This window comes from Genypterus blacodes, unplaced genomic scaffold (genome assembly GCF_046128005.1).
Source record: "Genypterus blacodes isolate CSIRO-AG114 ecotype Tasmania unplaced genomic scaffold, CSIRO-AGI_Gbla_v1 ptg000039l_1, whole genome shotgun sequence".
In the NCBI taxonomy this organism is placed as follows: Eukaryota; Metazoa; Chordata; class Actinopteri; order Ophidiiformes; family Ophidiidae; genus Genypterus; species Genypterus blacodes.
The window spans coordinates 4,389,081-4,412,961 of record NW_027466852.1 but is presented as its reverse complement, the minus strand read 5'-3'; the positions used below and the strand labels follow the sequence as shown (position 1 = coordinate 4,412,961).

At 42.8% G+C, this 23,881-nt stretch overlaps 1 protein-coding gene and 2 long non-coding RNA genes across 3 annotated transcripts in view; 2 read left to right on the top strand and 1 right to left on the bottom strand.

Annotated features, from left to right (window-relative positions):
- Window positions 1-88: 88 nt before the first annotated feature.
- On the bottom strand, window positions 89-15,137 carry LOC142996745 (complement C3-like). Its single transcript, XM_076147799.1, has 43 exons — window positions 15,018-15,137; window positions 13,534-13,729; window positions 13,283-13,445; window positions 12,964-13,058; window positions 12,560-12,648; window positions 12,206-12,288; window positions 12,015-12,099; window positions 11,799-11,901; window positions 11,347-11,464; window positions 11,111-11,226; window positions 9,955-10,098; window positions 9,664-9,763; window positions 9,463-9,557; window positions 8,911-9,102; window positions 8,645-8,800; window positions 8,380-8,509; window positions 8,213-8,281; window positions 7,806-8,003; window positions 7,594-7,714; window positions 7,380-7,471; window positions 7,082-7,221; window positions 6,693-6,905; window positions 6,040-6,103; window positions 5,856-5,945; window positions 5,555-5,761; window positions 5,358-5,433; window positions 5,061-5,220; window positions 4,853-4,948; window positions 4,570-4,720; window positions 4,344-4,429; window positions 3,971-4,048; window positions 3,577-3,732; window positions 3,412-3,474; window positions 3,216-3,297; window positions 3,017-3,065; window positions 2,730-2,820; window positions 2,335-2,424; window positions 2,149-2,251; window positions 1,430-1,519; window positions 1,129-1,221; window positions 799-882; window positions 560-704; window positions 89-365 (listed from the first exon to the last, which is right to left on the bottom strand). The coding sequence occupies exons 1-43, from the start codon at window positions 15,110-15,112 to the stop codon at window positions 224-226; spliced, it is 4,989 nt and encodes a 1,662-aa protein (XP_076003914.1). The 5' UTR covers window positions 15,113-15,137; the 3' UTR covers window positions 89-223.
- Window positions 4,045-23,881, top strand: part of LOC142996751 (uncharacterized) — a 24,121-nt gene continuing 4,284 nt past the window's right edge. The window contains exon 1 of the long non-coding RNA XR_012961780.1: window positions 4,045-4,157. This is a non-coding gene — a long non-coding RNA (uncharacterized LOC142996751). The remainder of the gene's footprint in view (window positions 4,158-23,881) is intronic.
- Window positions 4,176-4,504, top strand: LOC142996750 (uncharacterized). The gene is made up of 2 exons (XR_012961779.1): window positions 4,176-4,238; window positions 4,320-4,504. It is a non-coding gene; the product is annotated as an uncharacterized LOC142996750 (long non-coding RNA).

Below are 23,881 nucleotides of genomic sequence, written 5' to 3'. Positions count from 1 at the left end.
GTGAGGAGAGATCACTTCACTAAACTGACCGTTTTTCAATTCACATACCCCAACAATGTACATTGAATCTGAAAGAAAAATCAAGAGATAAAGACCACTGCTTTTAATGAACACAGTGTTACATTTTGACATTTGCACATTTGTATCACATTGTACTGAAATTTGGACAAAAGGTACAATAATGATCAAACTTAATAGAGAAAATGTGTTTCCTTCAGTTTTGCTACTGATCACATCCAAAGAGTCTGTACTGATTCTCCATCTCTTGAATGCCCAAACATGTGTTCCTGTATTCATCAGTCTGACATTCAGCGTCTGTTGGCCAGTACTCGATCCATGTCCTCTCACCCAGTACATAGTGAATTCTGAGGACAGAAAAGTGGAACTAGTTAACAGAGTGTATAGAGAAACAGAACAGAGGGTCACTGATTATAGTGGATTTATGGTTCTTCATTATGAATGAAATCTTTTTTAGAAAACCTTTTGGTCTGAAAATGAAAAAAGGGAACATCACACACCTGTGACCCCACTCACACACACTCATGCACAGCAAACTCACTTTTGACTCTGATCGTCTTTATAAATATCTACGGATGTGCCCATGACAAGGTAGGTTTTGCCAGTAGTCAGTGCTAAAGGCTCTCTGCAGTGGGGATAACCGAGGAAGGCGCGCTTTTTACCAAGTGGAGCCACGTCAGCATTTCCTGTAATCAAAATATAGGGAAGAAGAAAGTGAGTAGCTAAACAGATGAAGTGTATCACAGTTAAGTCATGCATGGAGTCGAGATAAATGCCCACCTTCCTTGATGACCGCCTCTACCTTCATTGAGTAAAAGTCAGTGGATATCCCGTCTGTAAATTCATCCTGTCTCACTTTGTACACTGAGGACAGGTACGTTGCAGATGGTTAGATTGGTCATATTTTGATTCACTCACTCACTCTCTCTCTCTCTCTCGCTCTCGCTCTCGCTCTCTCTCTCTCTCTCTCTCTCTCTCTATCTCTCTCTCTCTCTCTCTCTATCTCTCTCTATATCTCTCTCACACTCACACTCACTCACTCACTCACTCACTCACTCACTCACTCACTCACTCACTCACTCACTCACTCACATCAACACGTCCTCTTACCGTAATCTATTCTGCTGTTGGCAGTTGTCTCACAAGGCTTAGCAGTGCGGTCATCATTGTCAATTTTACCCTTCCTCTGCATACTGCAATTCTCTGGAAATACCCAATGAGCACACAGTGAACACACCACTGCAGACTGGATCGAATGTATCGATCCAATGGAGCATAATTTGGAGCATCATTTTGTAGGTGGCTCAAGAAACACACAAAAGTAATTCTGCAGTTCTGTTACTTTGATTGTGATCCAGCAAAAGACAGCAGTTCAGTCAGCAGTCAACCAGTTCCATATTGTGTTGCTTACCTTCAGCACATGTGCATTCATCATTTCTGCAGAGTTTCAGCAGCTGTCCACCTCTCCTCTCTGGGTGATAGAATTTTATACAGCGTGTCTCTGCAATGGAACGGGTATTGTATTATAATACAAAATGATCAAAAGAACACATGAAATTAGATTCAAACCGTGCTATGTAAACTTTTGACCTGGAACCATTAGCTTCACATTCACAAAGATATATCAGAGTACGTCAGATCGGTCCCCTGTCTGTTCAGGTGATGTGACGTGTTTTTGCTGTATACATTTGTGATTCTCAGGTTGGGTGGCTTTAAAGTACTTTCTTAACATTTGACACAATTTGCTGCCAAATGTGAGTAGGTGTGATTATATCTCATCGTCTATGAGCAAATTTTGTGCTATTTGCACTCACTTCTTATACAAAAATAGAAACATCATTCAACCTGATGTGGCGCTATAAAATAAAATATAAAAATCAGTTTTCTGTCATTAACTTCTGAAGTCGGAGAATAGTTATCATGCCACAATCCTGCCAGCATGAAAAACAGACACAACCAATAGATGGTAGGGAAAAAGAAAATTTTGAGTTTTTTGCAGATGCCCCCACCATCCCCACGCTCTCTCCGAATGCATTTCAGGTCAAGCGTTGGCTTTAAACAAATCTTATCCTTAGTGTCAGCTGTGGAGCTAGACCATGAGTTTGTTGAGTGTGTCTTTGAATGACTCACGGTCATAGTATTCATAGACCGATACAGCTGCTGGTTGTAAGATGCCCACTTTCAGCTTCTGATGGAGCCTGAAACTGATCTCCTCCGGCCGTGTGTGAGAAACCTGAGGAGAGGTGCAAAGCAAAGATGAGGGAGATGGACACACACAGGAGAAGATGAAATTACGAAAGAGAAGTGGAGACTTACCTTGTCCAGGTAGATGATGAGAGAACCTCTTTCTGACAGAACTTTGTCCATCTCATGCCTTGCAATGGAGCGTGCAGGACCCTTGGACAGCTGGACAGACACACAAACACTTACACCATGACCACAGGCAACACAAGCAGCTGAATCCAAACCTCATCCGAATCTTTACAGAAGGTTCAGTTCACATCACCGTTTGTCTAATTTCATCACAGAGGTAGTCAGGAAAGATGAATGAAGGAGATCTGAAGTCTATTATACATTGTATAGTTATTTAGAAATGGTTGCTATACAGAGTGTAGTGTGTGTATGTGTGTGTGTGTGTGTGTGTGTGTGTGTGTGTGTGTGTGTTTGTGTGTGTGTGTGTGTGTGTATGTGTGTGACAGTGTGGCCCTTACTGCATTCAGGTCATCCATATTAACTGTGTAGCCTGTTAGCAAGCCAATATCCAAGATAGTCATGGTTGCATCATGGTCTGGGTTCTTATACCTGTGTACAGAATGGACAAACATAACAAAGTTAAAACTAATTACTGTAATCTTTGTGTTGAGATGTTTCAAATATCACCTTGAGCTACGGCATGTGAGTGTGTGTGTGTGTGTGTGTGTGTGTGTGTGTGTGTGTGTGTGTGTGAGTGAGAAAGCATGTGCTGATCGGTGTGACCACTTGCATTCACCGCACTTACAAAAGTTCTATTTTCAGCTTGTATATCTTGTCATCCTCGTCCATTTTCACTGAAGAGTCGGAAAAAAGAAGAAATGAGGAGAGGAGAACAGTATCTGAATCTGATTTGGTTGGGTGTTTTTGACCCAGAAAAGACAAATAAGAGAAGCAAGAAACAAACAGACCCTCCAAAAATAGATAATAATGAGGGAAATATTCACCTGGGAGCAGTTCCACAGTCATGCTGTACCTCTGACAGTCGCTCTCCTTCTCTTTAGGGATTGCATAATACAGTGACACCAACTGTCACACAGACGAAAGTGTGTGTTAATCCTGCTCCTTAGAATTAGTTGGGAAACACACAAATACATTGACTTCGAAGTGTAAGTTAATGCATCAATAATGCACAATGCTCACTGTTAGTGTTGCTTCACCCGTTCCTGTGGCCGTCACTTTCACATCCTGGTTTATATCGTTGATCTGTTGATGTTTGAACATGTGCACAGAGATCAAGTCAAGTCAAGATAATATGTGTGTGTGTGTGGTTGAGACAGAGAAGGAGAAGATGTGAGATGTTCTCACCTTAGATGTTCTAGTCGTGTAGTGGTTAACCCTGGTGAAGGAATACTTGTCAGGCCGTGCCCTGCCAGGCAGTAAGACGTCCACCTTCAGATCATAATTTGGCTCCTGAGCATTAGCCCAATACTCAGCTACTGCCTGGTACACCATGATGGTTGCCTGAAGAGAGAGAAAGAGAAAGCAAGCAGGAGAAAGCAAGAAAGAGAAGAGCGAGAGAAAACCGTGAGGTAGCGCCTGACCAAAGTGCCAGAAAGACATAAATGCACTAATAGAGAAGGTAAAGACAAGAAAGAAACAGGGAGAGAGAGGGACAGAGAGAGAGAGAGAGAGAGAGAGAGAGAGAGAGAGAGAGAGAGAGAGAGAGACTCAGGGACAGTTTAGAGTGAGTGTGTGCTACCTGTGTTGATCCATATCCTCCACCCGACTTCCGCTGTTTGTTGAACCATCTGACTACAGGTTTGGCATCCTCAAAGGCCTTTATTAATGAACGACAAGGAAGAGGTCAACACTGTAGGTTTATGTAACAGGATGACTCAAAGCAAACCTGGGAAAGACCAGCATAACTACCACGATTTATCAACATTGTGAAAAAGAGACACAGTGTTTTGTGAATTGTCCTCAAAAGAAACACACCAATATTTATCCTACGTACACTATACCAATAAGTGCAACCAATAGTCCAGTAGCATATCTGATCAGAAAGACACGTCCACAATACATGATGTTCAATGTGATGTGTTACCCAGATCCCAGCGGTGCGACATGCTCACCTTGGCCCTGACCAGAGCCAGAAGAGCATAAGCTGTGGCCTCCAGTGTGTAAATATGTCCCTTAGGTGTGGGCCAGCGGTTGAGCTCTGATGAACACACACACACACACACACACACACACACACACACACACACACACACACACACACACACACATCACAGTGATCAATGAATGCAGGAGTTACAATCCACAATTAATTTCAATAGACTTCCTATGGACAAATACCTGGGTGTACAAATCTATACAGGAGGTTCCGGTTGAGTTTGTCTGCATTAGCAAGGGCATATGATGTCATGGCGACGGCATATGGGTTAGTGAGGGTGGGCAGACGCGTCTCTAGGTAGGTCACTGCTTTGTCTATACTACCTGGAAGACTCTGCACAGAAACAAAAAGGATGAGGTGGAACACAAAACGATAAGAGGATAAATAATTATAATGGGTTAGTTTTAACAGTTTAGTAGTACTGAGATATTAAGACAAAACTCTGTATGTGGGTGAGATACTTACATTGACAGTGGCAGCACATAATGTGCGTGCCTCCTGCATAGCAATGAGGCAGAAGGCTGTCATGGATGCATCTGAATCTGTGCCACGTACGTCACCCTATACATGAACACACATATGTCAGTGTCACTATTTGTCATTATCATTTACTCATTTTTCCACCATAATTTTGCACCAAGATGAATCATTGTCTTTAATTCAGTGCACATACTATCATCTCTCCATGGGACATTCTTCCAACTTCATGGAACACACCATCAGGCCGCTGCGTGTGAAGAATCAGAAATTTGACAGCATCGCAAATCATATTATTAGGCACGGCCACAAGATTATTGGCCATTGCAAAAACCTTGGCAACATAGGCGGTCAACCTTGGACAGGGGAGGACAGAAGAGAAGAGGAGAGGAGAGGAGAGCAGAGGAGGATCATAACATTTTCTCAGAATCCAAAAAGTTAATGGTGAATGTGCAAACATTTTTGTGAGTAAATGCATGTTGAGATGCCTCACCAGGTGCTACCTGTGCGTTCTGGCCACACAGAAAAGGAGCCATCTTTCCGACGGTAGGCCAGTTGGTTCTGGTAGCCTGGAGTCACACAGAGTCATTATGCACCCAGTGTTATCCATTAGCCAGTTTGAGGAAGCCTTTACACTGGTCGTCTCAACAAAACTGAAACCTGTGAAACTAAGTGTGTAAATGTGCTTACCATGGTTGATGTGTTGGATGGCTTCATTGCGTTTCTGAAGGCCTACTTCTTCCCACTTGTTGGTTTTGTCCAAATATGTCGTGGCAATGACAGGCAGCGTCATGTGGATCATGTTCTGCTCTCCACAGCCTGATGGCTGATAGATCAGTGTACCCATAGATTGACCACTAATGGCATTCTCTACCAGTGGACCTATATTCTCTTGTCCTACAAGCACACACACACAGATTTGGAGGATGGAGATTTATCTCTTCCAACATTTACATTTCACATGATACACAAAATACAAAATGTATCTCACCTGTTATAGAAATCTGTGAGCTGGTCGGTGTGTTTGGAACTATATTATTCTTGGGAATTGAGTTGTTGATGATTTCCTCTTGTGTTCCATCTACATTGAGAGGGAACAGATTAGCAAATGAAAAACTTTGATTTCACTTGTTTTTCATACTCCAGCTATTCGACTAGTTACTAGCTACTCTTACCGACACCATGTTTCACAGGGTCCAGGATTATAGTCTTTGGCTCTTTCATCAGTACACCCTCAGGCTGGAAACACAACCGCACCAGATCAGAAATCACAACAATGTGCAAACATAGTGAAATGCACATAATATCTGCTTTCTTATTATCTGCATACAAGATGAATGCTTTTTGTGTGACAATACCTGTGTACCCGAGAGTAATAACACCAAATCTATAGTGGTGTTATTGGATCTTAGTGCTGCATTGCTGCACCTCTCAATACTTTAGGACAGGTTATTGATTCAAGTCAGATTTACAAGACAGGAACTATTTTGTTTCAATTGGCAACAGTGTATCAAAGGTTTCTAAAGTGACGTATGGAGTCCCCCATGGTTCAATCCTTGGACTGCCTCTATTCAGGCTCTACAGGCTCCAGCTATGCCAAACAATATCTCTTATCATGGTTATGTGGCTGAAACTCAAATCTGTGAAACTCTGTCACCATAACAATGATCCTGAGCAAGTCAGTGACTGGATGGGCCAGGATTTCCTTCAACTAAATAAGGTCAAAACTGAGATAATTATCTTCATTTCCAAAATTAACTTACACCTCGACTCCTTGTCTTCACCAAATATCAAACATCACCTTGATGAAATTCAGTTTTTTTCTTACCACCACCAGCAGCATCTTCATGATTCCGTCATGCATTGAGGAGTCTTTTACAGCTGCTTTCACCTCAACCTCATATTGACCGTCCTTCATCGGAATAATGACGAAGGAGACAGATCGTGTAGTCATGGGTCCAATTCTGACCTCTTGACGGTATCGGCCACGCTTAGACGCTGCGCTGCAAACATGCGGCTTCTCAATCAAATCCACACGCGCCTGGAAAAGCGAGTGAAGGTGGAACAGAAGAATGGGAGCAAGAGATTAAAGATCCCTCGATTCCTCATGATAACAGCAGGAGTAATTGTTTGCAGACAAAAGCCGAAATCAGATTTGAATATATACCAATTGCGCAAACAGTGAAGAAGATTGTCAGCTGGAAGAGCCAGACTTACAGTAATCGGATCATTGTTGTAGTTATGTAGGATTGCCTTCACTTCCAGCTGCTCTCCACGCACAGCTGAGTATGGCAGCCTGAGATCAATGAAGAAGTCCTTCCTGACAATCACCTCTAATGGTTCAGCCACACAGATACCTTCAAGGTAAAAGGAGGAAAACAGAGGAGGAAAAAGAAGGAGAGAGGCAAGAAGTGAAAGTTAAATAACGTAAAAGGACACAAAAAGCACATGACACACAAGTGGGAGTTCATCAGGTGAGGAGAATTGGATTTGTGCAACAAAACGTAACCCTCACCACGAGTTGGAGACAAACTAATGCCAATGAATTGCCAGGTTGTGATTGAGTCAAGCAACGGGGCGTTTTTCACAACTGGTGTGGTGGTGCGACTGAAACAAAGAAAGGTGTGACATTTAGAGAAAAAAGCTTCAAGGTGGCATGAGTGGCCTGTGTGTGTGTGTGTGTGCGCGTGCATGCATGCATGCATGCATATTGGTTACAGCTGCTTTACCACTGCTGTGAGTTGTCAGGGCAAGGAGGCAGCTGTACATCTGTCCACAACCAACTTTCCGGAAACTGCGTACGAGAAACAATGTCATTGCTGTCCATGAAACTGTCGTCATCGTCCTCACCTGCGGGTGCACATTCAAGAAAGTTACCGGGAGACAGGTACGATCATAAGCAATCATAAACAAGCAGTCTCCCATCTCCCCTGAGTCTTACTGCGAGCCAGCATGAGTTTGTCGTGCCTTGCCCCGGCCCGCTGACCCTCCAGCGCCTTGCAGCATTTTACGAAGGCCGCAATACAGGCCGCACCATCAGTAATGTACTCGGAGCGACGGTCACAGTCGTATGATAAAGGGATGTCCTTCATGCCGTCCACACAACAAGAGCGTATTAATTTGTCTTCGAATTGACTTGCTGGAAGGGGTGAGGAGGATGGAGTGGAAAGAGACACAGGGAAAAGATGAGACACAGGGGCCTCCAAATCAAATCCTGCAAATTAGTTATTTTATGTAAGTTATGTAAGTAAGTAAAAAAAATACAAACTGAAGGATATTTCGAGAAAAACACTCAAAGAGAAGACACAAGAGATAGATGGACTGTAACGTTTGAACTGTAACTCTTACCAAGGCTGGTTGTCACTTCCAATAAGGTGGTGGCTCGTTTCCTCCTGCTGGGAGCAGGACACTTCAACTCTGAAAAGAATGATTCATAACAATTCAACTTTATTTATAGCATGTTTCTACAACAAATGTGTCTCAAAATGCTTTATGCTAATGGAACAGCATCTCACCCTGTCTGTAGGGGGTCCCAGCTGCTGTGCTTGACTGAAATATCAGTCCAGCATCAAAGAACACACCCATGTTGTCTCGTCCTCCACCTGGTGTGCAGCCTGTGTCATACTTCTCCACTGTGTCCCACACCTGACAGACACACAAGCAAAACAAACAGACAAACCTACAGGATCAGTACCAATTTAAAATGACATACGGGACTTTAATTACACACAGTAATTAAGAATGATCATGTTGAGATACAGGCTGATGCAGAGAACATGCCTTTTTCTGGGTGAGACGGTGCTTATTGTTTAGGACGAATACACCTTTGTCCACTGCCACCAGTCCTACAACGGCGTTTGGATCTCCAGTGATCTTGAGACCCATCATCTTGCGAGGTTCATAGGAATTAGCAGCCCTGGTGGGCTCCAGTGTCAACTAAAGGAGGAGGGAGAGGTGGCAACAACAAAACAATTTGTATTGGAGAACATTACAAACATATAACAGAGATTCAGATTGTGTTTGAATGTTGTGGTGTTGTGTCTCACCGAGCCCATGCAGGAGTCCTTCACATCCACCCAAACAGAGTCGGATACCATACTGTTGGCAGCCGTGTGGTAGTAGGCGACGATGCGGAAGGATGGCAGCATGTCTTTGGTAATGGGAACAATGAGGGAAATCACCACTTCACCTCTTCTGTTGTATCGGCCGTGACTAATTAGCTGACCTCTGCTCAGGATCTGGAATGACACGGCAGAACTTATTTACATGAAAACATTTATCATGTTAATAATGTAAACATCATGACCTGATTTATCATGTGAAAACCATTCCACCATCGTTCCAACCATCAATCATTTTTCTTCTGATTTGATGTATGTGGCTCTTTGATGCCCGAATTTTTCCTGCTTTCCTTGTTTGTTAAGAAAATTCACACACACACACACACACACACACACGCACACACACGCACACATGCACACATGCACACACACACACACGCACACATGCACATGCAAATACACACACACACACACACACACATAAAGATACACACACCCAAAAACACACACACAACAAAGATACAAAACATTACTCACCAGATATGTGATGTCATGATCTATATTTTGCGGCATACTGACGGTGAGGGAGATTTTCAAGTTGTCATTCACCTCCACCTCAGCTGTATCCACCCCTGCAATGACAAATCCACACTGAGCACCAGGAGATGAAGATACATTATGCAACACCTCTGCCGTCACTGACGGACTTGACCGTCTCATGTTATTAAAAGACGTTACCTATGTGGATGTAGTTGCTGTTAGTAGTGGCATATGGTTGAGCTGTCATTCTGGCCAAGGCTTGCCTTTCAAGAGAAATGCCTGGATCATTGGTCTTTGCCTGTCACACACACACACACACACACACACACACACACACACACACACACACACACACACATTCAGATATGTTAGGTGATGTACCTCTGCATGTGTACTCACAGAAATACTTTTTGGGGAAAAAACATGTAAGAAAGCACCACAGCAGGTTATGTAAAAGTTAATTCTCAAGCAGCAGTTGTTTAGACTTACAGTGATTTCCAGGTTTCCCCCTGTGCGTGTGTTGATGGTGAGCTTGGCCAAGCCGTTAGCTGCAGTGAAGCCCTGCACGTTGCCTGGTTCCACCACCACTGGGATGCCATTTGCCGGACTTTCATCGGGATTCAGAACTTCAACCTGGCAACGGGACACAAACAGATGCTTATTCAGAAAACATGCAGCTATCTCAGTAAAATAGCTTTAAAGGTAATTATTCTGAAATTGACTGGAATAGGGATAGGATTAATACTAGACAACAAGTAAAACTAAGTTACATGATGTTTTTGGTACCTTTGGAACACAGGTGTCAAACTCAGGCCCGCGGGCCTAATCCGGCCCACTATATCATTTTATGTCTCGCCCTGCGAGAGCAAAATAAACGTCCATGCCGCTTTTAAACGTACATCGTCCATAAACTACATTTCCCACAACGCATGTCTATTTTGTGTCTCGCAAAGTGACGGCATCCTGCCTTTCAAATGCAGCGTTTCGACATCAGTGTCAGATCAGGGTTTGACGAAGGTGATTTTCCGAGGATAGATTCTCTGATATTTTAGTAAATGACTCTTTCATGTAATCTCCGCCTATGAACGACTACTTGTGGTCAGCGTAAACTGACGCAGGTCAGCTGGCAAAAACCTGCTTGCGGCTCACGAGACGCAGGTCTGTTTGCGCTTATGCACGTCAGCTGGCAAATACCCGCTTGCGGCTCGCCAACCCTGTCCGAGTGTATCATGCTTGGTGGGCAGGGACACAAAGTGCTGCCGCTTTGACAACATGCTCCGTGATGCTTTACTTTAGACCATGGAAGACTTTTTTTCCGCGCAGCTTATTCTCTGGTTGTGTGCATGCTTCCACCTGGCGCAGCCATCTTACGTCATTATGACGCGTCGACGCACGGTTATGCAAATCGACGTATTTACGTAGTCGAGTAGTCAGTTTACGTCGACGCGTCACCCCACCCAAAATTTACATATATTCCTTTCATGTGATGATATCCAGAATTTTTTTTGTCAACATTAAGACAAAGCGTTATTCACCTTATGTGTGTGCATTTAGATTTACATGATCTGAGTTTGTTCTTGGATTAATATTTTAAAGTGAGCCTTCATTCTTCATAGATGACCTGAGGGGAAAAGAAGTTACCCACCGCAACATTAAAGGACATTCCGGGTTTGAAGTATTTGGGTGTTTTCTTGAAGTGGATAGTGTAAGGTGACGTGACAATCTGGATCCCTCTCATCTCTGCTTCCACCATTTCACCACCTGTGAGAAGATACACACACGATGACCATCACACCAATTCCAAAATAATTCACACACCATTGGAAACATCCACATGAATCTCATAATAACTGTACAAACACACACACTCTCTCTTCTCACCGTTTTCTGTCAGCACACTGACAGCTACATATATGGACTTCCCCACCAGCTCCTGGATGTTAAAGGTCTGTGTGATGTGCTCCCTCTTCAGTTTGACAACACTTTCACCTCTCGTGACCTAATGCCATCATAAAAGTAGTAACTTTAAAATTGTAAGGTTTACATTTACATTTTGCTGTATCTCTTTGTTAGGTTGATGTGAATTGCTAATTACAAAGTCAGAGTGGTTTAACTCTAAATATATGTAACATATGTACATGTGAACAATCAAATACACCAGCTGGAACAAATCTTGCCTTTATGAAGCTCATAATGTTTAGTTTCTGTTGCCCTGGATTGCTCAGGTGTACCTAATCACCTGGTAGCATAGAACGTCTGAATGGAACAATCGGCTGCAGTAACTACAGATAAGATGGTAACAGCTAAATGATCGATATGATCAACATGCTGACCTGTGTTCTCTGTAGAGAGCCGGGAAAGCTCTTCTTTTGCTCCTGATCCACAAAACCAAATACCACATAGGCTTCACCATCCACCGGCTCACCAAACAGGTAGCTGAAACCACACCATAAAGCAATCCAAATGAGAATCCAAACAAACAATCCACCTTACTTTGTATTTCAAATATCCCCTCTGTTCAAATCCAAAAAATGAAAACCTTCACATACGTAGCTTTGATGTTGACGGCAAGGTCTGGGCTGTCCACATAGAAGAAGTGTTTCGCCGTCAGTTTGACCTCAAAACTGGGCAGCACTGAAATAGTGAATGTGTTTAGTTAACTAAATGATTGATAACTTACTGTTTGAAGTGGATCATATCAATTATATTTCAGTTTTAAAGTGTTTCTTATCTGACTCACCGTATTCTTTAACCTCAAACTCTGCAGAGAAGCTCTGCTGGGGGTTGTTGGGGAATTTGGCAACTAAAGTCCACAGTCCAAAACTAAATAAACACACACACACACACAGTGAGAAAGAGAAACAGAAAGAGAGAGAGAGAGAAATAAAAAGAAATTAGAAATAGAAATAGAAAGAAGTAAAATACTCCTGAAATAAGCAAGACTGACACCCATTGAGTTGGATTAAAATATCATTCAAACTTAATGGGCGACCGTGTACATTTAGACCAAACGGGCTGAAGAGAAAAACCTTCAACACCTGCCTTGAAATGCCGGATACAAAAAAAAGATCAAATCAAGTTGAATAAAACCCACCTGGCGATCTCAGGGATTTGATAGTCTCCACTGTGGATGCCTGATGTCAGAGAGGCACGCTCAAATGGTAAAATGATGCCGTCCGGGGTCTGAAAATAAGAAACATTGAACAATCATATCCACCACTTGACCACCTCATCAATTTCAAAACAAGTTTGATCTAATCGTCATTCTGTTCTGTGAAATATCTGTGTCATTAGCTCCTCAGATGACACGTGTTTTGACTTTTGACTGAAAGACTTTTCCAGGTGCCTTGGGTCCTTTCCCAGCTTGAGTGTTAACATGAAGATGAAGACGATATCCTATTTAAAATCCATGTGCACTGAAATACTGTATATGAGAAGAGGATATACTGTATATCTATGCGATGGATGTATACAATGTGCTTATAAATGATACAGTACCACAAGCTCAATGGCAATGGAAGCCTCAGTTTGGCTGTTTTCCTCCGTCTGCACAGGCTCCATGAGTGGTGTCACTGCAAACATCCTGTAATAGACTGTAACCAAGTAGATTTGGACTTTTAAAAACCAATTTAGCAGTAACATACAGGGGTTATTTGTATTGTTGGAGGCAACCATGCAGTGTAACAGGGGTCGCGGTAAAGAACAACCACAAAGTATCACTCCTCAAACAGAAAGGTGTTCAAATATCTTGTAAACTACTATAAAGAATAGATAAATGTTACATTAAGTCAGAAATAGTGGCATGTGATGACCAAACCTTTTGTGTTGGGGGTGTAGATGGTCTTGTCTGTCTGGATGAAAATGTAGCCAGACTGGAAGGAAACTAAAGCCACCGTCTCCAGCAGTCGATTAGGAAACTGAGCTTGCAAGTACACATACTGCTTCCTTTTGGGATCCTTACTGAAGTCTGCAGAAGGGATCTGAAACCAGTATGAACAACAGAGTTTATATCATCTATATTTATGGATACAAATATATTCACATAATTTCTGTATTTGTATTTATTACCAAAATCTTTCCAAAAGTCTGAAATTTGTTGTCATTGTTGAGGGTCACTGTAGTGGATACTAGCCTCTTGGCTTTGGTTGGATGGCTCAACACATTGATTACAACTCTGATGTCTGCACCAGTGTAGTCTTGACATTCCACAAAGATGTTTTCTGTTGCTCCTACCCGCAACAAGTTGGGGGCAGTCATCAGCTGCCTGAGAGCAGAGAGAAGGAGAGCCAAAGGGTTTGATTTTAATAATCGCTACTTATCATTATTTAACCCTCAGTGTGGGTTCGCCGACCTGTTTGTGAACATGCATGATAATAAAATACTTCACTGTGTGTAGTGATCAGGAGGGACATCAGTAGGCACCAACATGGTTCTTAGACACGGTGTGTAACCTAATGTTTATCCTGATCATTATCCAAGCCAAAGTCCAATAAAACATTTCATCACTGTTCTTGAAACTGTTTGCTCTCTGGCTTAGTGTTGCACTGTGCAAACTCAGAAGAACACTGAGCAAACTGTCCCCATTTCAACGATGCTGTTACCGTAAATTATGTAAGAGAAAATTGGACTCCAATATATAATATTGGGAGCGGCAGTATCTCAGTCCATATTCCAGTAGTATTACTGTAATAGTGCTGTTTGTTTTAAGTTAAAGCTCAGTCCAAAGGGACTCAGCTTCGGAACTGGAGGGTCACCGGTTCGAGTCCTGTATGGACCAAGAAAGTGAACTCGCAGCTGGAGACTGGCCAGTTTGCCTACAGGGCACTGCCGAGGTGCCCTTGAGCAAGGCACCAAACCCCCAAAACTGCTCCATTAACTATGATGGTTAACAGAGACAAGCTACTTTAAAGTCCTCAATGAAAATGAAGTGAAATGATGTTCGTTTGTATAATTCAAAACAGGAAAGAAACTACTTTACCAGTTGTCCATCTAACTAAGTAGCCTCATTTGTGGAGTAACTGCTATGAATTTCCTGCTGTGATCATTATAAATAGATAGAATGAACAACATGTGTGACCTCATCTTTGCCCCACATTACAGAAAGAGTGTCATGGCTTTAAGACCTGTTGTTGTCGATACCCAAGACTTTGTAATGATTTTTCAAAATATAATAGTTTGAAGGGAATGGAAAGGATTTTAATGTGAAGGTACACATTAACAGTTAAAAGCACTTAATTAACACAGCAAAGGGGAGAAACAATAAAGGCCTCTTAATTAAATATAATCAGATTTTTCATAAACCAGGCAGAGTTGTTGGAACACTCTCCGACGCAGCAACTAGCTTTAGTAAAATAAGGCAACAGCCACCTTCTGAGACTTTTACATTCTGACAAGTGCATTACCTAGGATGGATCACACTATTTAAATTGATTTCACTTATTTACCCAGTCACTTATTATAAATGCCAGTATGACTCTTGCTCGGCAGAGCTGAGATTTCAACTTTGTTAACTTTAATGTGCCCCCGAACAAGGCAATGGTGTATCTACTCACAGAGGAGCCCCATCAGCCAGGTTGGTCATGGAGAAAAAGGCCACAGCGGCCAGGAACCACCGCAGGGTCCTGGGAATCCTGCTCCGTGACTCCATCAGTGCTGTGTGTGTAGCTTGTGGCTCTCCAGTGACCTCCTTTTATCCATGTCCCCCCTCTGTCCCATCAGTCTGACCCCCCTGCACCTGGCCTACATGTACACAGGCATGCAAACCTAAACAACACAAACACACAATTTCCCAGCAGCAGTTGAGTAACTTTTTTCTGATAAACGTTATCTGCAGTTTGTAGTATAAACAGCAGAAAATCAATGATAGATTACAAGTTTCTACATTTCTGACCTCATAAATGAATAGTTAAGTTAAAAAAACAGCTATTTAATTTTTTAAATGAGACCACATAGATGATCTTCCACTCCAGATCTGAAAGAACACGCAGGGCAGTAATGGTACCTGGCCCACTGAGCACTTAGAACACATCATCATGTACACATTGTACACAAAGTACACAAAGTACACACACTTTTCACCTCTTACAACTTTTAACATATTTAAAACATACATTTGTGTAGGTGTTTTCACTTTATCAAATGTTGCTTTCAAATTAAAATAAAATAAAAATAAAAATAAAATGTAATTACAATAACATTAATGAAATCAAAGTCTTCGGGGAACAACCCCTCATTTTAAAGGGGGAAAACATAGAGCATAACTGACCGAAGCCTTAAGGGTTCTAAACAATCTAACTTATCAATTTAAATGTTTGAATAATTAATTAAATAATTACATGGGAACAAATTGAAGATTAGTTTATGCACTCGAAATCAGTCTGGAGGGAGAACTTGACGTGGCAGAGGTGGAATCATACAGCATTCATAACAAACAAAACTAGACACTTCTGTTATAATATGAAAAGATTTATTAACTCACAATAATAACCAAGAGTCACCACCATAGATATAATTAACCAGAAAAACATAAACAATTACAAAAAGTTAAAATAATAAAGGATTCAATCACAAGGGAATTCTGTAGTTAAGCTTGCGTATGTGTGTGTGTGTGTGTGTGTGTGTGTGTGTGTGTGTGTGTGTGTTTGTGTGTGTGAGAGATAGCATGTAGAGGAAATTACTAAATTGATGACACAGCCACTAATGGCAAGTCCTAACTTGCTAAGCCAAAATGGGGAATTCAGTCACAGGTTAAGGAACTTTGGCCAGTGAGTGAGTGTGTTTGTGTGTGTGTCTTAACACCACAGGGGGTCTATCAGCCAGGGGGAGGAGGGAGAGAGGCAAAAGAAAGATAATGCAGCTTGCAAAAATCTGTGTTGATAAACACAGTCTGAAAACTTATAGAACACAATAGCAGAAATATTAATCATAGAAAACATAGTACTCTATACAGTGTATATAAACAATTAGATCTAAATATTAATCTGCCCAAATGCCAATGCCTTACTTAATTGAAGCATGTCTGTTTTGTGATTCTTTGTTGCAACAAATCAGGTTGCCGGCTGCGCTGTGCTGACGGGTCCTTGAGTAAATGATTTGTCCTTTGTGGTGAGCTTGCTCCAAGTCCTCGATCCTGGGCAGGAATTGAATTGGAGAGTTGTCTTTGTGATGTGGAGAAAAAGGAGAATCAGTCGTTCCTTGGTCCCTGAATTGAGTCAGGGTAAGACAAAAGATGAAAGCAAATGGATGTGCAGGCTTTGGAGGTTCTGTGTTCACTGGAATGGAAGGTCTAGGGCAGGATCATGTCTCCTATCCGCGTCAGTTGTTCAACAGGGAGAGAAAGAGGTCAGGGACGTTTCAGCTTTTGTACTGCAAATGACCTCACAGGCAATGGATAACCTTTTGGCCAATTACACGGCAGGGAGGTCAGTCACATTTTCGCATCAAGGTGTGAAAAGGAGGTGGATCCCAGGTATAGGATATATTGTATTTTCTTGTCTGTTTTTGAACAAAGGAGCACATGGTCGGTGGTTTGGAATGTGACGACAGGCCAAACATATCCCCCCTTTTGGTCTTGAGGCTGGGGTTGCAGCCACGGTCCTGAAGAGCAACATTAGGGCGAACAGTTCACAAGTCCTTATCACATAATCCAATGTCCTTAAAGGCAACCTGGAGTTGGATCATTCTTAAATGTGGGAGAACACAAACAGTTCCTCAAGGATTTCGACGTTTGGGCAGTCAGTAAGGCATCATATGGGCAGATGAACTAACTAGGCTACCTTAACCTTAACATTTAAACACATTATGGTGAAACAAACACATACACAGCAATGTAATAACCTTTGCCATTCTTAGGTCATTGCTGTTTACACCAAAAAAAAGCACAACGTGGATAGTAAAAGGAAAAAGAAAGAGAAAGGAAGGTTGTAATTTTTAGTAATCTGCTTCTTGAAAGAGTAGTAAAATAGTCAGTGGTAGATGAGTGGTCTGATGTGGGACAGAGTGAAATGTGAGTTAGCCCATCAAATCTGCTGCGTAATGTCTCAATGTTTGTGCAGTGTGTACCCCCTTGCCAACACTGTGGTGTGTAGAGCCTCTGTCAGGACCTATCATGTCCTAATTTTTTCCAAAAGACTCCAAAGTCTTCTCCTTTGTCTCGCTCCACGGTTTAGGACCTGGTTCGACACCCCTTCTCGTTGTGAAGGAGTTCTTGTTTTGGGACCTATGCTGAACCTGAGAGGGGCCTTTCCGGCTATGGTTATTTTGTCCCTGCAGGTGGTAGGGCACATGTTTTGGGAGAGCAGCGCCACTGTTTACACTAAAGGGGAAGTTTCTGCAGCCCTCCAATCCTAATTCAGGCTGTCCCGATGACTGGATGCCTAAAACTCTCATCTTCATTTGTGTCAGTGGGGCGTCCAACTGTCATCTGGGCCATTTTCCTAATCTCCTGCATGGTGGGTCTGCCCTGCTTACACATCAGCGTAATGTGGGTTCTCACACAGGTATGAAGGTTATGGAGGAAGAGAGACCTGAAAAATGTATCCTCCTCCAGGCCCGGTTCACTACTTCCTTGAAAGTAGGCACTCATCAGTCATCTGTAATTTTCACGGGGTGATACTGTTTGCTTTTGGTGAATTTTCATGGCTCTGAGTTTGGCTGATGTCTCGTCAAAGTATGGCAAGTACTCGTGAAGTGCCATGAGGCAAATCAACAAGGCAGTGTTCAATTTCATGAAGATAATTGTTAACATTAGCATTCCTGCTTGAGGGGTCAAAACGCTCAAGGTCCTAAGCAAGAGAGTCAAGCTGACGCATGCGCAGGCCTGTAGCATACTCCTGCAGGTACTCATCTGACCTTTCAGATAAGGAGTACCGATGTTCACTTATTTCATCACGCTGTGGGGCACATTTACTTCCCTTCCGTGGTGAAGGCGGCATTTTAAAAGGGCAATCCCTTGGGGGCGCCTGAGGGGGAAGTAGCTGAGGTGTGACCTGAGGGAAAGAAGACTCATGTACCGATCGGGGCTCGGTGGACATGACCTGTGTTGATATAGAACAACTGTTGAAAAATATATATAGTATGAAATGAATGGGCTGAGACTCAACATAGTTCACAGTGAGCCAAAGTGCTGGCTCCGACAAGTCTGGTGACCAACGAAACTCTCCCTGTAGGGAAATCTATTACCTGCAGTAAACTTATGTTGCCCAGTCTAAAAGCTAGAGGGCTAAGATTTTGTGATTACACAGATGACAGAATGACCAGGGGATGACCATCTACAAACAGTCAGGACATGACATTCCTGTGCACCCTCATCAGGAAATAGTTTATACAACTAGGGGTTGTAGTAACGTCGCCATGACAACCACCGGCCCACCAATCCGCAGCTTTCTGACTGCAGTGTCATCTTGAGCTTGGGAACGCCCCGAGTTCACAGCATTTAGGCAAATGTCCGGAGATAATTCATGGCCTTTCTTCATCGCATGCAGAAGAGATGACCAGCGCTGCCTCCTCTCTGAAAGTTTCCGTCCGTCTTTTCCTCATTCAACTCACCAATCCAACGAACACGCTGGAGGACTCTCTGCTCGGTCCTCCTACACCTGCTATCAGCTGAATCTGTGGCAGAGTATGCTTGTGTGGTGCACGCCACTGGGTATGCTGCCCCCCTCTGGTCAGTAGCATAGCCAAGCACCTTTTGAGCCTCTGCACGCGTGGATTGGCTCTTGTACAGCGCACTCTCGTGCATGTCATCTTCGCTATCCTGCTTAGTATGATGGAGTCTCTGTGTGCACTCTGCCAACAGGGCAGTAGTGTTCTGGAGCTCAAGACATAATGCCTGATTCTGTGATCCCTGGCGGAGGTCCCCTGCATTAAGGGTTTCGACATCGCCATTAAGTGTGGCTATTTGTAAATGAGCCTTGTGATGGAAGGGCAAGAAAAATCTACCAACTACCTCCTTAATAGACAATCTTTGTCCTATAAGGTCATTAACCCATCTTTTTTTTTTGCAATTTGTTTTTATTGAAGCAGACATTGTACATGACATTGTGCATACAGGTGTAGGATATTTTGGAGATCGTTTTTTTATAGAGACAGAGGGGAAAGAGGAGAGAGAGAGATAGAGAGAAGGGAGGAAGGTTGTGATATCCCTACTATTGTTGTTGAACTTTATATGTAGATCCTGAGGTAGAGTACAAGTGGACTGGAGTTGCAATGATGTCATAGGGTACATACAGAACTTACAGGATGATGTCAAACAGCAATGTAGGCTGGTACATATCCCATCATAGGTTGTGATAGAGAGAGAGAGAGATAGGTGAGAAACAAACAGGAAAGAAAAGATCCAGAGAGAGGTCGTCCCACCCCGAAACCCCACACAACCCCACAGTCACACAACCCCGCATTCACACAACCCGTCCTGGACTGCCTGAAATGCAAAATAAAATGATAAAATGAAATAAAAAGGAACTGGTCTGTGTTCTGGTAATCAGTCACTGGTCTGTGTTCTGGTAATCAGTCACTGGTAGATCTGTGAAATAGGAGAGGAAAGGTTGCCATCTCTAAATTTATCAGTGTGGTTCCTCATAGTGCATTTGATTTTCTCAAGTCTAAGAAAGTACATTGTATCCTTAAGCCATTGCGAAATAGAGGGAGGGGTGAGGGATTTCCAATGTAAATGCAGGCGTCGCCTGGCAAGTAAAGAGGTGAACATGATGATTTCCTTTTGTGGGGTGTTAAAACGGTGTAGGTCATACGGAGTACCAAGATGGCAATATGAGGGGAGGGTTGAATTTGTATTCCCAATATGGTGGACAGTATGCTGAAGTAACCCGCCCAGTAGTTGAAGAGCCTGGGGCAATGAAAAAACATGTGCCTTAAGTTACAGCAAGGCATCAAACATCTATTACATTTGTCATCTACATCTGTGTAAATTTCGGCCAATCTGAATTTAGAGAAGTGGACCCTGTGCACGACCTTGAACTGGATGAGAGCGAGATGGGCACAGGATGAGGCAGTATGCAGATTGCGTATGATATCGTCCCACCAGTCTATCTCCAGATGGAGTTCGAGTTCAGTCTCCCAGGCAGCCCGTGTTTTCGAGTTAGATAGGTCCCCGAGGTCCAGAATACGGCTGTAAATCTCAGATATGGTCCCACTTGGCGGAGTCCTGAACGATAGCAGGTCTTCCCACATGAGTTGAGGGGGAGGGGAGGGGAAGTTTTGGAATTTGCTGCAGGCAAAGTGTCTGATTTGCAAGTACTTAAATAATTGGTTAGCAGGTAGTCTGTGTTGGGTTGACAGCTTGGAGAAGCTGTTGAAACTGCCATCAGAGTATAGGTCAAGGAAACATTGTATGCCTTGGTGGTGCCATGCTGAGAAGGAAGAGTCCAAGAATGAGGGCAGGAACAGGTGGTTGTTGCGTACTGGACCCAGGGGGGAGGCATTTACGAATTTAAAGTGTTTCCTGAATTGGTACCAAAGCATTAGAGTATTAAGAACGACGGGGTTCTTGGTGAATTGGGAGATCTTGGTTGGGATCAGGGCGGTGGCGGATGAAGGGAAGGAGCACGATTGGGCTTTAAGCCTGCACCAAGGTAGCTCAAGGGAATTCACCCAGTAGCGAAGTTTGTCGATGAGGAATGCCCAGTAATAGGATTGGAGATTTGGCAGGGCGAGCCCCCCACTGAACTTACATCTTTGTAGTAGTGTTTTGCGGATCCTTGGAGGCTTCGCACCCCAAATGAGGGCGCTGATCATTTTGTCTAAAGAGTCAAAGAAGAGTTTCGGAAGGAATGGAGGAAGAGATTGAAACAGGTAAATGAATCTGGGCAGAACATTCATTTTGATCATGTTTATTTTCCCAATTAAGGAGAGCGGTAAATTGTTCCATCTAAGAAAGTCAGTTTTCAGGGTTGTAGTGAGCACGAAAAAGTTGGCGGGCAGGAGGTCAGAGAATGAACGGGTCACATTGATGTCGAGATACTTAAACCCCGAGCTACTGAGGTTAAAGGGGAGGTCCGTTTAATGGGGTAACACTCGCTGTTACAAATGTTGATTTTGTAGCCAGAGAAACTGCTGAATGTGTCAAGGATGGACAGGACAGCTGGAAGACTAGATATGGGGTCACTTAGGTAGAGCAACAGGTCATCCGCATATAGCAATAGTCTGTGTTCGATGCCATTACGGATAACGCCTTTAAAGAGAGTGGAAGACTGTAATGAGATGGCCAATTGTTCAATGGCCAGGGCAAAGAGGAGTGGCGATAGGTCCAGAGTAGGAGTAGGCAGTAGCCCAGTGGGTAGAGCTTCTGCTTGGGAAGGGTCTCTGGAGGGTCTCCGGTTCAAGTCCCTGCCGAGGTGCCCCTGAGCAAGGCACCAAACCCTCAATTGCTCCCCCCTCTTTAATGCGTTGTCATATAATGTAAGTCGCTTTGGATAAAAGAGTCTGCTAAATGCTTGTAATGTAATGTAATGTCCCCTGTAGTAGTGTGAAGTAGTCTGAACGAAAATTGTTTGTGTGGACACTAGCCTGTGATGATGAGTATAATAATCTGATCCAGCTGCTGAATTTGTTTCCGAAGCCAAATTGCTTCAGTACAGCAAATAGGTATTCCCATTCTACCCTGTCGAAGGCTTTTTCAGCATCCAGGGAGATAACAATCTCTGGTGAGTAATATTGAGAAGGGTGCGAGTGTTAAAAAATAACTGTTGCCCTTTAATAAAGCCATTTTGTTCTTTTGAAATTATATTGGGGAAGACTCTTTCCAGGCGAAGAGCGATCATTTTGGCCAAAGTCATTAACCCATCTTACTGAATATTTCAGTGTCACACTGATCTATGGTGTAGCCATCAAGTTTCTCTTTCACTTGTACAGAGACTCTGAGGAGTTGAGTGACCAAATTGAACAGTGAAGCCTTCTCACCTGCCCGAGGAGCTTCAGCTCCATACTCTGATGGGGTCTGATTACTCATATCTATCCCTTTGGGGTAAGGAAGAAGAAATTTAGTGACAGCTAGGAGTCTCTGCAAGCACTAACAGTGATGACAGTTGCCCACTAGGTGGTGCTGTTGACTGCTGTCCAAGCTAAAGTGCACAGGTCAGGACACTGACTTGTGACTGGCAGGACCTCCTGTAGTGTTAATTAGCAAGCTCTTCCAATGCAAATTAGACAGGAGTAGCAGTACTCTCCCAAGACAACCACTTAGCATATCAATGACTGTCACAGCAGGAAGCACAACAACACAGCCTGTGACAGCTCACACAGCAAAACACCAAGCAAAACCAAAACTTCATTAAGTTTTTAAACTCTTATTAAATCAAAACCATTCAGAAATTGTTTGTCAGAATATTGTATAAAAACAACAAAAAACAAAACACCCTCACATGGGGCATCAATAACGTGTAGGTGTTTTAACTTAATCAAATATTGCTATCAAAAATAAATAAATAATAATAAACCTAATAAAATGTAAGTCCTCAGGGAACCACCCCTCATTTAAATGGCAAAAAGATAGCAGATAATTGCCCTAAGCCTCAAGTACTCTCTAAATCTAAATCTTAATGATCAATAAAAATAATGAAATTAATTAATTAATCAATTACATGGATTAGTTTATGCACTCGAAATCAGTCTGGAAAGGTGAGAACTTAGGTGGCAGAGGTTGAATCATACAGCATTCATATGATGAACAAATGAAATGATCGGGCTCCTCTGTAAGTAGACACACCTGTGTCTTGTTCGGGGGCACATTAAAGTTAACAAAGCTGAAATCTCAGCTCTGCCGACCAACAGTCATACTGGCGAAGACTGGACACTTCTGTTATAGTATGAAAATATTTATTAACTCACATTGATAATTAGGAGTCACCACCATAAATATAATAAACCAGAAAACATAAACAATGCTAATGTCTTACAGGTGAGAGACGTTTCCATTAATAAACATGATGTGTTGATGTGTTTATTACTTAGTAGCCATTGTATGAATGCCCTGTTTTGTTATTGTTATAATACGGTGATTATGCTAGTCGTGGAGAGTGTGTGGCCAGGTTAATTATGAGAGCTAGGTAAGATAAAGTTGTTGACGAACCTGTGGGAAGTGCATGTATGTTTTACCCTGATGTACAATGTCATGTCAATGTTGTTATGCCTCGTCGCTCAGCGGCCCCTGCGACCGATCGACGCGGTCACGGCTTTTCACTGTTCTGGCACCTCAGTTGTGGAATGATCTCCCGACTGATGTCAGGACAGCTGAGTCGCTGCCCATCTTTCGCCGCAGGCTGAAAACCCATCTCTTCAAGAGACACTACCCGGATCCGCCCTCTTAGGACATGACCTATTTTGTCCTAGCTCTTCTAATGCACTTGTTTGTTTTCTAATTTGTCCTTTTTTCTCATTCAGCTTGGTACCTAACTTATTGCAC